The 12,895-nt window shown below is 34.9% G+C and overlaps 1 protein-coding gene across 4 annotated transcripts in view; it reads left to right on the top strand.

Moving 5' to 3' along the window:
* Positions 1–12,895, top strand: part of tbc1d2b (TBC1 domain family, member 2B) — a 55,725-nt gene that overhangs the window by 30,458 nt on the left and 12,372 nt on the right. For 2 of the 4 annotated variants that reach the window (XM_073943178.1, XM_005163101.6), the window contains exon 3: positions 3,357–3,519. In XM_073943178.1, coding sequence (XP_073799279.1) covers positions 3,357–3,519 — 163 coding nt within the window. Of the gene's footprint in view, positions 1–3,353; positions 3,520–12,895 lie in introns of all 4 variants that reach the window. The other 2 variants (XM_073943177.1, XM_002666866.8) reach the window with 1 other exon arrangement.

The raw sequence follows: 12,895 nt of genomic DNA, 5'->3' as shown, positions 1-12,895 counted from the left end.
ATTTACTAGTTTTTATATATTTTTTGTTTATATTAGTTATTGTTATTTTTAGTTTTTTGTTTGTTGTTTTCTTGTAAATTATGATATTTGTTAGGCACAAGATTCAAAATCATCATAATAAATATTGTATAATAAAAGTTCAACCAAAGATAGACTACTTTTTATGACACAAGAACAATCTACCCATCTTCAAAGGCAAATACAAAAGCCCACAAGATAGCAGCCTTAAGTAAAATATGTGCGCAAGGCTACTTATGAAGTTAAATACACAGTAGTGATGGGAAGTTCAGATCTTTAACGCAAACCAGATCTTTTATGACATTCTTTCCAGGTTTGGACTCAACAAATGAAAAATATGTAGTCAGGAATCATAATTTTAGTCAGTTAAAACATCACCATGATCTGAAATTTTTTTACGATTACGTTCTGCAAACCAACCATAGCATGATTCACTTATTTAAATACTTATTATTATTTTTTCCAGTTGTAAGTAAGTTGCTTGTGGATAAGTGCTTAACAATACTGGAGACGCAAATCATTGCAAACGATTCAGTTTGATTTGGTAAATTAGTTTAACTGCTTCACTTAGAAGATCTTGTTAAAAAGAATGATTCATTTGCGCTCGCAATCACTAATACAGAAATTATTAGGAACCCATGGTTGGGCACAAATGTGTTAAATTAATACATTTAAGAGTGTGCTCAGGTTGTATTTAATGTTGTCCTGTGCTGCTGTCATGTCCAGCTATTTTTTATCGTTGTGTGGACCGTCTTGATCTGGCCAATGGCATCAGGATTACAGACTCTGAGCTGCTGTACAGTCAAACACCTGGCAGCGCGAAGTAAATAGATTTACTTCGTAAGGGCTTACAGTATGTATTAAATACAATTACAAAGATGAAAACAAAGGACATTTTTGATATAGATTTAGTTAGTTAGTTTTTTATATACAAAATACAGGTGCTGTTCTATTTTTTATTTTTATTTTAGCTAACGAAAAATTTTTCTCAATTCTAGTTTTTTGTCATTTGTTTTCATTAATTATAATAACTTTGATTCAAACATGAAAGTCAGCACAAAACGCTTTTGACCTTTGGCACCATCATTATGGGGCTTGACCAGGGGTTACACAATGCTTCAATCCTCAGCTCATTTCATAATTTATATATATATATATATATATATATATATATATATATATATATATATATATATATATATATATATATATATATATATAATTAATATTATTTTTTTAAATGTTTCCCTGACTGCTGCTAAACAAAGTCTTAAGGTAGTAGTGTGGAACTCATGCATGGATGTTGGAGATCTGACTGTGTTGTGTCCTGAACACATCCTTAAATGACCAAATGAGCCGCTGCCAGAATCCAACACTGCTTGGGTTGTTTTCCCTTCTAAGCAGATCAAACTGTCTGGAGCTTGTACTAGGTCTTTTGGTGCACAATAGAGACGGCCAGCCAGCTTGAAATGCTGGGTAGATGGGCTCTGTCTGCATTGGTTTATCAATAGGCTGCACTCTCTTCAGCTTTTATGGCCTATGATGCCTCCTCCCAGTTCCATTGCATCAAGGGGGATGATCAGGTCCCTAGAAACATTAAGGAAAAGCTTGGAGGAGACGGTCAACCACCACCTTCTCAGCAACCCGAAATTCATTAGCTGAGAGAACTTTGTGAACTTAACCCAGACAGGAATGGTTTCCTCATACTGCCACCGTGGAAACTGTTGAGCCATGTGTTACGCTAGCATTTCAAATTTGACCACATCACAATCTTCGTTCTGAGGTGCTTGTAGAGAGTAAAAACCAGGCTAGTTAAGGGACCAGAATTCAGAGCCTCTATTGCATTCCACATCTGCCAGAGCATCCACTCCCACCAGAGCTACAGTTGCCAGAGCCTTTAATGCTGCCATCAGAGCTTCAAAAGTGGTCATCGCCATTGCTAGAGCTACTGCTGCAAGAGCCTTTGAGGCTGCCACCTGAGCTTTAAGAGTGGCCACCGCCAGAGTTACTGTTACCAGAGTCTTTAATGGTGCTGTCACTGAAAACAAGTAATAGACTCGAAAGACCACAGAGTTGTTCGATATACACAAGATGAATTATGTGGCACATTTAACAAATATAGAGAGATGAGGTCCAGTGGCTGATCTGAGATGGACTGGCCGACCTGCACAGAGCTACTGCTGACTGCTTGGTGCTCAGACATTCTGAATACGCTGAAGCAACTTTTAGTGTATGACAGTGCATATACAGTATGTCATGCAATGTAGGATTCAATGGACTAAGACCTTTTTAGAAATGTTAGATGAAAACGCCAATGTTAATCGTTGATCCTTTTCATTCTAAAATGCCATTTTAAAGCTAAAATCATTATAAATGGTGCCTGTGTTACCTTCAGTGGTGGCCACCTTCCTACACTTTCTATATTTTCCTTGGTGGGGTTGGACCCGGTTGAGTCATCTACTAAGTGAATCCTTAGAACAGTGGTTACCAAACTTGTTCCTGGAGGGCCGGTGTCCTGCAGATTTTAGCTCCAACCCTAATCAAACACACCTGAACCAGCTAATCAATGTCTTACTTGGTATACTTGAAACATCCAGGCAGGTGTGTTGAGGCAAGTTGGAGCTAAACTCTGAAGGGACACCGGCCCTCCAGGACCGAGATTGGTGACCCCTGCCTTAGAACTTCTTGTTGAAAGATACTGGAAATGATCTTGCTTGTCATTAAATGGATTAAATGCGGAAACTGTGACTTTCGTCACACTCAATGATCTTTCAATGGGAAGCTATTGATTTTGAACTTGTATTTCATTGTGAATGAACTTTGGGTTCACTGTTTAAATTTATTTAACATGTTAAAATTTGGTAAACTTTGTGTTTATGTCTTTATGTTAGGAGTGTTAATGGTTAGGAATAATGATAAATGAAGGAAGTTTAATGCAACAACACAAAAAATTATAATTGCATTAATTGAATTCTGAACTAATTAATTAAACTAAAACTGTTTCCACAGGGTGAAACAAACGTCTTATATCTGAAAAGGATGAAAAAGCATAAGTTTAAGGGAAATAGAATGGAAACATTTCCTTGTCATTTAAAATTTTTTAAACGTTTTAATTTTTGTTTGTTTAAATACAGTAAATGATTGATCTTATCTAAACCATTGTTGTCTTAATTTAAGTTTGCCATAAAGACAAACCTAATCCTCTGAGTGTAATAGCCTGATTGTAAACTTGACTCAAATTTTAGACCACAAATGTGATAGCAATTTGACTAATTCATAGAAACAAGAATGTGCTTTTGATTTATGAATGACACTGAGATTGTGACTTGTTTTAGAAGCAATGCCTTATGAGAAGCCTAGTGAGAGCATGGAAAGTGTTCGGAATGACTTTGCTTTGGAGTTGGACAATGATGGGCTAATCGGGCATCAGACAGCACATGTCCCTGTTGCGCAACCCACTGCAGCTCTCAGCTCCCTGCGTCAATGGGGCTCTGAGATAAGGTAGGCACCTGCAATTAACTCTAGCTGAATGTATATTATCATAACTGAAGCATCTAACACACTTACTGACACTCTTTCGGCTTATTCACTCATTTATCTACAATAGGCACAGTAAAACGAACCACCAATATTTCAAACAATTTAATACGGGTCACCTTAATCAGGTATGCGTCTCCACTGCCAAATGGTGTTCTTTTGGTAGGTGTGATGTATTACAAAGTTGCAGTCAACGTCATTCTTAGCTTGAAGTTCAAATAACGTAAAAGAAGCACTTCTTACTAAATAAATGCTTTATATACATACATACTTATGTATACATGTTAATTTCTAACATTTCTATAAACAGGACCGGATTATAGCTGCAGATCAATGATAATGCGGAATAGCCCACTGTAACATCTGCAATTTCTATAAAATAAAAAATAAAAATAAAACGTACATGAACACATACAGAGCCTTACAGTGAATTACAGTTACAAATTACAAAAATAAAAATACATTTAGGCCTTATTTGGGTTCTGAAACGATACCAAAAAAAATAGTCAGTACAAACCTATTATTTATATTCTTCACCTGCACATTTAACATTAACACCTAAAAAAGTAATTTTATAATTCAGAGTTCATAGTAGTCCAAAAGGCGATGATAATAATTAAACGTTACAGTTTGTTCATGTTTTAGGTTGCTAAAAGAATCATTTGCTGCTTTGTTTTTTCAGGCTATTCCTTTGTTTTTTCACGCTTTACTCAGGGCCGAATTAACCAATGGGCACAGGCCCAGGGGTCCATGTGTGTCTGCAAATAGCGCTCCTTGTTGAAATAAGGTAGTTAAGCGATTCACACCCATCACCATTTGATTGACAAAGACAACACAACTAAAGAGAACAACAGACAGCAGCGTGAGTGGCGTAGCTTGTAAAGCATATGGCAGTATATTTTGATTCAATGTTTCTTATTTTTTACCCCACTGCATATGAGATTTTGCCTACTCTTCATCACTAGGACAAGTCGTCACCTTAGAATTATAAGGTTCTGTCTGCGTTCTGAATGATTTTAAGATATTGAGCTTCAAAGTTTTGGGATTCCAGCAAACAATATGTGTGTAACAGTTCTCTTTCATACATTAACACGACAGAGACCCTAAATTTATGCTAAATGTAAAATATCGAAATTCTCACATTTACAATGTACAATTCTCTTACAATTGGGGTAAAACAAACAGGGCAAATGCAGATAAAACGTTCTGATTCTAAAAAGTAATTTTACTCTTGGAATTATAAGTTTCTATCTGGCAGATCATTAATTGAAGCATTACTTTTCAACAAATACAATCAAAAATATACATTTATGTTGTAACATTATGTTGATGCTTGAGAAAGTTAAACTTTTGCTTTCTATAACAATTAATGTTTTAGGATGAATATTTGTTCTTGTTCAAATTTAGTACACAAGGTTGTGCTAAATATTTTATCCTGTGCAGATGTTATTTTATGGAATATGGTCATATTCATTGAATTTAATGCTTTATATTAATTATTGATTTATGTTTATTGAATTATATGTGAACTTTTTAATTATATTTATTGAATTATATGCCCGATTATTTAAATTAAGTATTTGCCCTTCAAGGCCTAATATCTAATTTAAAGACATCAAAAGAAAATAGACAATGAGCAAATGGCTTTAATAAACACTGAAAATTGTTTCACTGATCATGTATATACACATAAATTAAAATATATTTTACGTGTAATATATACATTTTTTTAAAGGGGTGGTCCACTATGATATCATATTTTAAACTTTAGTTGATGTGTAATGTAGCTGTGTGAACATAAACAACATCTCTGAATGTAAAACGCTCAAAGTTCAATGGGAGACCTTAATTTTACAGAGTTAGCTTAGCAAAGCCTACAATAAACGAATTTTGGGGACTACAAAAAATACTTCAGCCCCTTGTTCGGTTATTCGGTTGTCATTTTGACAAAAATGTCAGAAAGGACCTTATAATTCTAAGGTGATGAAGTAGGAATCATTAATAAGTGTGTGCTTTATGGAGGACTGGATTGGAGAGGTGTTCTATACAAGTCATATGCATTATAAGTTTGTAGAAGTTATACATTAAAAATACCCTTAAATATAAATATATAGTACTGCTTCAGTGAACTTGAACAAGTATATTAAAATCCATTTATTTTCACAAGTTGTATTTGTATTTTGTTCTTCAAATTATGCTTTAAAAACTAATTAAATCTTTGTAGACCAGAAATATATGTACTGTATATCATTTATTTAAAAAATGTGGGCAATATATTATAGGTTAATCTTTTAATAAATATGTTATATTTATCTTCTTTTTTAATTTAACTATAGGAGTGCGGCTAGGTAGGGGGCCCACAGGACATTGTGCCCAGGGGCCTCTAAATTCTTAATCCGGGCCTGCTCATGTTTGTTTGTTTCTGAAAGGATGTCAGAAGCACTTCAATAACTATGTGCACATAATTATCACAAGCTCAAATATAGACACGTGGTGAGCACACGCAAATAGAGCTCTCTAGAGAAAGTGAAATTACTTGCTGTGTTAGATAAGCGACAACAGGACACACAGAACAGCTCACAGAACCACCACTCCTACCTCCACCTGCTCCTGGATGTCTACATGCCCTCCAGGAGCCTCTGGTCAGTCAGTGAGCACCGATTTATGGTAATACAGACAGGCTTTAAGTCATTTTCAAAAGATTTTTCATTCAATGCATGGTTTCCGCTCCATTTATTCTTCCATGGCGGGGCGCCGCACCAAAATACCCCCCTACATTACTTCTCATTCAAAACATTCAGTTGTTGTTGTTTTTTAATAGTGAGATGTAATCTCACCAAAACGTGTTAAAAGGATTTATAACAGCACAAAGTTTTCTGTAATCATAGTAGTGCTGTGCGTCATTTGTTTAACCCAGGCGTGTCCAAACTACGGCCCGCGGGCCATCTGCGCCCCGCAATCAGTTTTGTGGCGGCCCGCGAGGCTTTTTATAAATATTAATAGAATCTGGCCCGCTATACAAAAATGAACGTAATTCAATAAATAACCACCGGGTGTCGCTATTACATGCATTCAATTAAGCAGCAGTTCTTGTTATGATCTATCTATCTATCTATCTATCTATCTATCTATCTATCTATCTATCTATCTATCTATCTATCTATCTATCTATCTATCTATCTATCTATCTATCTATCTATCTATCTATCTATCTATCTATCTATCTATCTATCTATCTATCTATCTATCTATCTATCTATCTATACACAGTTGAAGTCTGAATTATTAGCCCCTCTTTGATTTATTTCTTCTTTTTTAAATATTTCCCAAATGATGTTTAACAGAGCAAGGACATTTTTACCGTATGTCTGATAATATTTTTTCTTTTGGAGAAAGACTTTTGTTTTATTTCGGCTTGAATAAAAAGCGGTTTAAATTTTTTTATGAACCATTTTAAGGTCAAAATTATTAGCCCTTTTAGTCTTCAGAACAAACCATTGTTATAAAATAACTTGCCTAAATACCTTAACTTAACTAGTTAACTTGATTAACCTAGTTAAGCCTTTAAATGTCACTTTAAGCTGTATTGAAGTGTCTTAAAAATATCTAGTCAAATATTATTTACTGTCATCATGGCAAAGATAAAATAAATCAGTTATTAGAAATAAGTTACTAAAACTAATATGTTTCGAAATGTGTGGAAAAAAATCTTCTCTCCGTTAAACAGAAATTGGGGAAAAAATAAACGGGGGCTAATAATTTAGGGGGGCTAACAATTCTGACTTCAACTGTATTTATATATATATATATATATATATATATATATATATATATATATATATATATATATATATATATATATATATATACACGTGTCTGTGTGATGTATGTAAAATTTGGCCTGCGACAACGTTTGTTTTTTTGCATCTGGCCCTCGGCCCAAAAAGTTTGGACACCCCTGGTTTAACCCTTTAAGGTGACATGCTAACTGACTGACAGGTGCATGATGTGTGAGGCTAGCAAGCACGGCATAGCTTTCAGTTAAGATGAACACAGTTACCATAATTATACTTTATAGATAATAGATAATGCTTTATAATACTTTAGATGACTTTATCTTGCTAGAGTTTACAGCCATTTCACTTCACTTCAGGAAGCATTAATGCCTCTTAGTAGGTCTATTGGAGACGGTAATAATATTTCTAGCAAATCTAATACATGTTGGAGACATACTTGTTATTAAACGCACTTAATCGCACTTCAGCAGCGTTTGAGAGTGCGCAAGAAAATCTGTACTTGAGATCTTGTACTTTAGTGCGTAAAATGAAGTTTTGTGCACAATCAGAGAAAATCGGCGCACAAGCAAAGAGACTCACATTACATTAAATGCGATCTCGACTTGTAATACTGTGCTCACAACATTTGTCATCAAAATACTGCCACAGGTAGTTGATGGATCTGTGTAATAGGCCCAACAGAGTCTGCCGCAACAGCTGGAAAAAATCCTAGAGGAAACACTGCAATGTTCCTCCCTGGTGGAAAGATCTTCCTAACAGACAGCTGATTCACTAATGTAATTAAAACAACAACTAAAAACCCATCTATTCTGCAATTCAAACCCCTTCCTTATTCAGCTCTCAATTCTCTGGCCACTAAGAGTTTCTTTGTATTATTACCACTTCTTGTTTGCATTGCCGCCTCTTGTTGAATCACTGAATAACTCTTCGTTTATAAGTCACTTTGGACAAAAGCATCTGCTAAATGACAAAATGCAAATGGAAAAAAGCTAATTCACTTCGCCTTTTATAAGAAATTGATTATTCATGTAGTTACTTGGGATATTAAAATACTTGTTATTTTTAATCTTACAGGTTTTTTTATTCATTTATCACACAATTGGCATACACCATTGACAACCATTTAATTATATTTTGATAAAACCTGATATATTTTCAAAACCATGTGACAAACCTGAAAGAACACAATTAGTAGCTTCTACGCATGCATTGAAAAAGAAACAGATTGGTATTAAATAAATTAACACTTATTTTACTTGCAGTAATGATACATAAAATAAGGTTAGTTATTTCTGTAATGATTGTTTGTATAATTTGTCTAAGACTGCTATAAAATAAGAAAAGAAAACACAAAATTAAATCATAATGTCTAACAACAGAAAAAAAATGTACACATCAATATAGATTTAAAGGGCACCTTGTTTACCCCTTTTTCCAGATTTAATATAAATCCTTTGTGTCTCCAGAATGTGTCTGTAAAGTTTAAGCTCAAAGCATCCATCAGATTATTTATTATACCTTTCAGACGTTTGTGATTTTTTGCTCTGAACATTTTGAAGCTGTTTTTGTGGATTCTGCCTTTACTGCTAGTCCTCCCCGCCCACCGTTCCCACGTGCCTGTTAGTATTCCTCAATCTGCGTCAGACAACAGACAGACATAAAGAAAGCAGTTCTCACGTAACGTTTGTGAGAAATACTACAGTAAGAACTTTCCCAAGGATTATGATGCATTTGTTGTGGAGTTGCTACGATGAGTCACACACAATGTTGTTACAAGGTTCACGCACAGACACACACACACACACACACACACACACACACACACACACACACACTCACACACATACACACAGACAGCGCGCACATTTAGCTTTGCACTTTTTTTGCATGGCAAATGTGAAAGGATACACATTAATATACACATCTGTATAGATATACGATATGTTAATGTACAAAATAAACCTGATTTAACGTCTACAAACTAGGATGGAAGCGTCTTTTTTATAATTGTACTGACATGCGGCTGTGGTGATTAAGTAAAGCTGAAGTAAATTGCTGTAATTTATTACAAACATGCACTGTTTTAAAAGCATTTTAAACTTGCAAAACTCATTCTTGATCACATTTGTTGATAATTGATTATCCTAGCAAACTGAAAAGATCTTTTATTCCTGGTTGCTTTGCGTATGTCCTGTCTTGTTTATATGATTATATGCATTACTACGGAGTCATATTAATACCAAGCGGCAACCTCCCGCTCTCTTTAAGGAAGCCAATACGGAAGTAACTAAAACTGCAGTTCATCCGAAATTCCGCTAGTCTTAGCTGCTCCTGGCTCCAAAACAGAGCAAATTTCAATTGAGCCCACTATTAGAATGGCCAACTTTACAGCAGAAACAAAGGTTTTTACAGCCTGGTACAAAAAAAGATTTTGGTTAATACAGCTAATATTACCCTTCATGACAACTGTGAGGGGGGTGAATTTTTTTATAACTCATCCGTTTCCTTCATATTAAGTTATATTAAGTTTGCATAATTAAGGGCGTGGTCACTTGAGTGACAGCTAGGTCTCGTTGGTCGCCGTCACATCACCTCAGCTGAATCCGGCAGATTAGCCACTATACTCGGCATATTTATCGTATTTCTGTGTTTTTTTTTATTTGGCTTTACACAGTCGACTGCCTTTTGGACTTGTTTCTAACAATTATTTGATGGAATGTCATGGTGAGTGCACTTAATTGTGCTCACAAACAGTTCACGTGGCCTCCGTTTCCCATGTGAGTAAAGTTATATACTTATATACCATCTCTATACATGTATTTGTTTTATTTAAGATCATTTATCGTTTATATTTATATTTAGAGCTGTAATGCACTCCAGAATCTGTCAGATTGATTAGCTGTAGGCTCTAGAACAGTCATCTGAAGCGTTGTCATACAGTGTTATGCTGGATTTCATTAATAGTCTTACATTAACTAATACAGACTATATCTGAGGTGTTTGGATGTAATTCGCGTTTTCCTCCTGTTGAGAAACGTCATAAGACCAATGTTTAGTGGCTCAATGTATTACAGCAGTGTTTTTAAAAGACTAAACACTTTATTGATATAGTGTACAACCAAGCAGAAGTGGTCAGAATACAAACGAGTCACAAGTGATAAAGTATTAAGCGTTCTCCCAAAGTAAACCAGGTGTCTAAACCAGGTCCAAGCAAAATGTAGCATGCGTCTGTAGCTCTGCTCACTCTCCGCCTCTTTGCCCATGTTTGGTATCCCGCCGTGGGTGTGATGACGCGCGAACAAATTGGCGATGGTTTTCCGCGCCTACTTGTGGCTTCTTTTGCGCTCTTTAGAAATCTATGGGTGACGTCACGGATACTACGTCCATATATTTTACAGTCTATCATTAATACGTAGCTGTCAATCAATTCGGTGGGCCGGGAAACCGCACTACTATGTCAAGTTGTTGTTGGCCTCAAAATAGAAGGGATTTGGATGCTGTTTTAACGTCAGGTAAATTAAAATTAAAAGAGGCTTATTGGGCCCTATGAAACCCCCGGCGCAATAAGGTGCAAGACGTGTTTGCCCCAACTTGTTGCTATTTTCAGACCAAAGCAACCTTAATTTTCCCTTTTTCCCCCACAATGTTAAAATAGCAAATCCATTTGCGCCCCTTTGTGGACTCATGGATGTTAAGGCGCATTGCTGGCGCATTGCTATTTTAATGAACTAAAATACACTGCACAATAGACCAGCTGAAAGCAGGTCTAAAGTACACACGTACACATTGCTTAAAACAAGCAGGATGTACAGCAATATGCAAATATATTTACAAATGAAAAAAAATTAAATTAATTACACTTACCAAGTTCACCATGTAAATACTCTGCGCACAAAGTGTATTTTTCCGTCCTAAAAATAGCAAAAGTGTATTCTGACAAGCCCTAATGCTTTTGCGCCCTGCGCTTTAGACTTTGCACCTAGATCATTAAAATAGAGCCCTTTGTGTTAATATCACCCCAATATGACTTTAGACACACTATATTGTCATACAGTTCTGTCCAAACAGCAGATATTTAAGAAATATGCTAAATGAACATTCTTGTTTATCTGAAAAACAATGCTGAAGTCAGTTATTCTGCTTTGAAAATGTGTTTTCAAAGAAAGGCTCTGAAAGCATGTGTCCGTGACTGAAATGTGACCTCCGGTGGACAGTAGACAGACTCCAAATTGAAATGCAGATTCAGTTCCACATCATGTTATTATTTAGCAAATAATATAAATATTAGGAACGTAAACATTAGGTGAGCAGGTTACATTGTAACCCTGTATACTAACAGCATGCATCGTGTTGAGATACGCAGTGATAAGCAATTTGGCTGTTTGCACCAACAGAAATTTAAATACAGCCATTCAGAAGCTCATAATATGCACTCACTCAAAAAATTGTAAGTTTTATATTCTGTTTAAAACATATTAACACTCTTTAACATTGTTAAATGTATGTGCTGAATCACTCATATGTGTTTGATTCTAAAGTTCAATTTTAAACGATTTATTTGTAAGCATAACAGTTTAATAACTAATTTCTAATAAATAACTTTTTATTTTTTCGCAGGAAGACCTTAAATATGATTTTACTAGTTATTTTACAAAATACTAGTATTTACTTCAAAGCATAAAGCAAGCTTTAAAGTAAAACTTCAGTAGTTGTCAACAGACCTAGATCACATTAATTCATGTTTACAGAACACAAGCCACAGACCTTCACTCATCAATAATGGAATTTTATTTTTATCTTACACAAAAGACCTTATAGTATTGGCTAAAAGGCTTTGTGTATGTGAGTGTTTGTACTCTTATATAGATTTCCTAACAATGTAGAGTGCTTCTTTAGGTAATAACATGTATAAAAAAAAAAACAAAAAAAAAAACAGAAAATTTAAACGAACATTAAATTCATATGCACGAAGTACAGTTTAGGACATCATCAGACCTCAGTCATACAATGACAAGGTGTCATGCCTCAGACTAAAATAACTTTAGTCACAGGACAGGCTTCAGATCCCAGGAAAAACAACATCAGGCATAAGATCTCAAACAATTAGTCATCAGGTGAAACAAACTCAGATGAAAAGGTATCCGACAAAAAGACATCAAGCAAAACAGACTCAGGTGTGATGTGTTGCGCTGCAAGGTCATGCAGTTTAGAACAAGCAAAGTGGTGTGGAATGGTAATTTGTAAATATCACAAATAAAAGAAACAAAAGCATCACTTTTTTGTTTCTTCCATTTGTGAGATTTATTATTAAGATGGAGATATCTTGAATTCCTGATTTTGATGACACCTGTAACACATTTAAAATAAACTGGTTAGAGTCTGGACCAAGTGAACATCTCTTAGTGTTTTTTTATTTTATTTCCAACAATATAATTAAAAAGATTGGTGGCCTTTTCTAAGAAAATGCAATTGCTCCACTGATTAATTGCCTATTAAATTAGCTAAATTCCATCAACAAGCTCTATTGTGAACCTTAAAAATTG

This window comes from Danio rerio, chromosome 25 (assembly GCF_049306965.1).
Source record: "Danio rerio strain Tuebingen ecotype United States chromosome 25, GRCz12tu, whole genome shotgun sequence".
NCBI lineage: Eukaryota > Metazoa > Chordata > Actinopteri > Cypriniformes > Danionidae > Danio > Danio rerio.
Note: the sequence above shows the minus strand (reverse complement) of the source record. Positions and strands in the feature narration are given on the sequence as shown.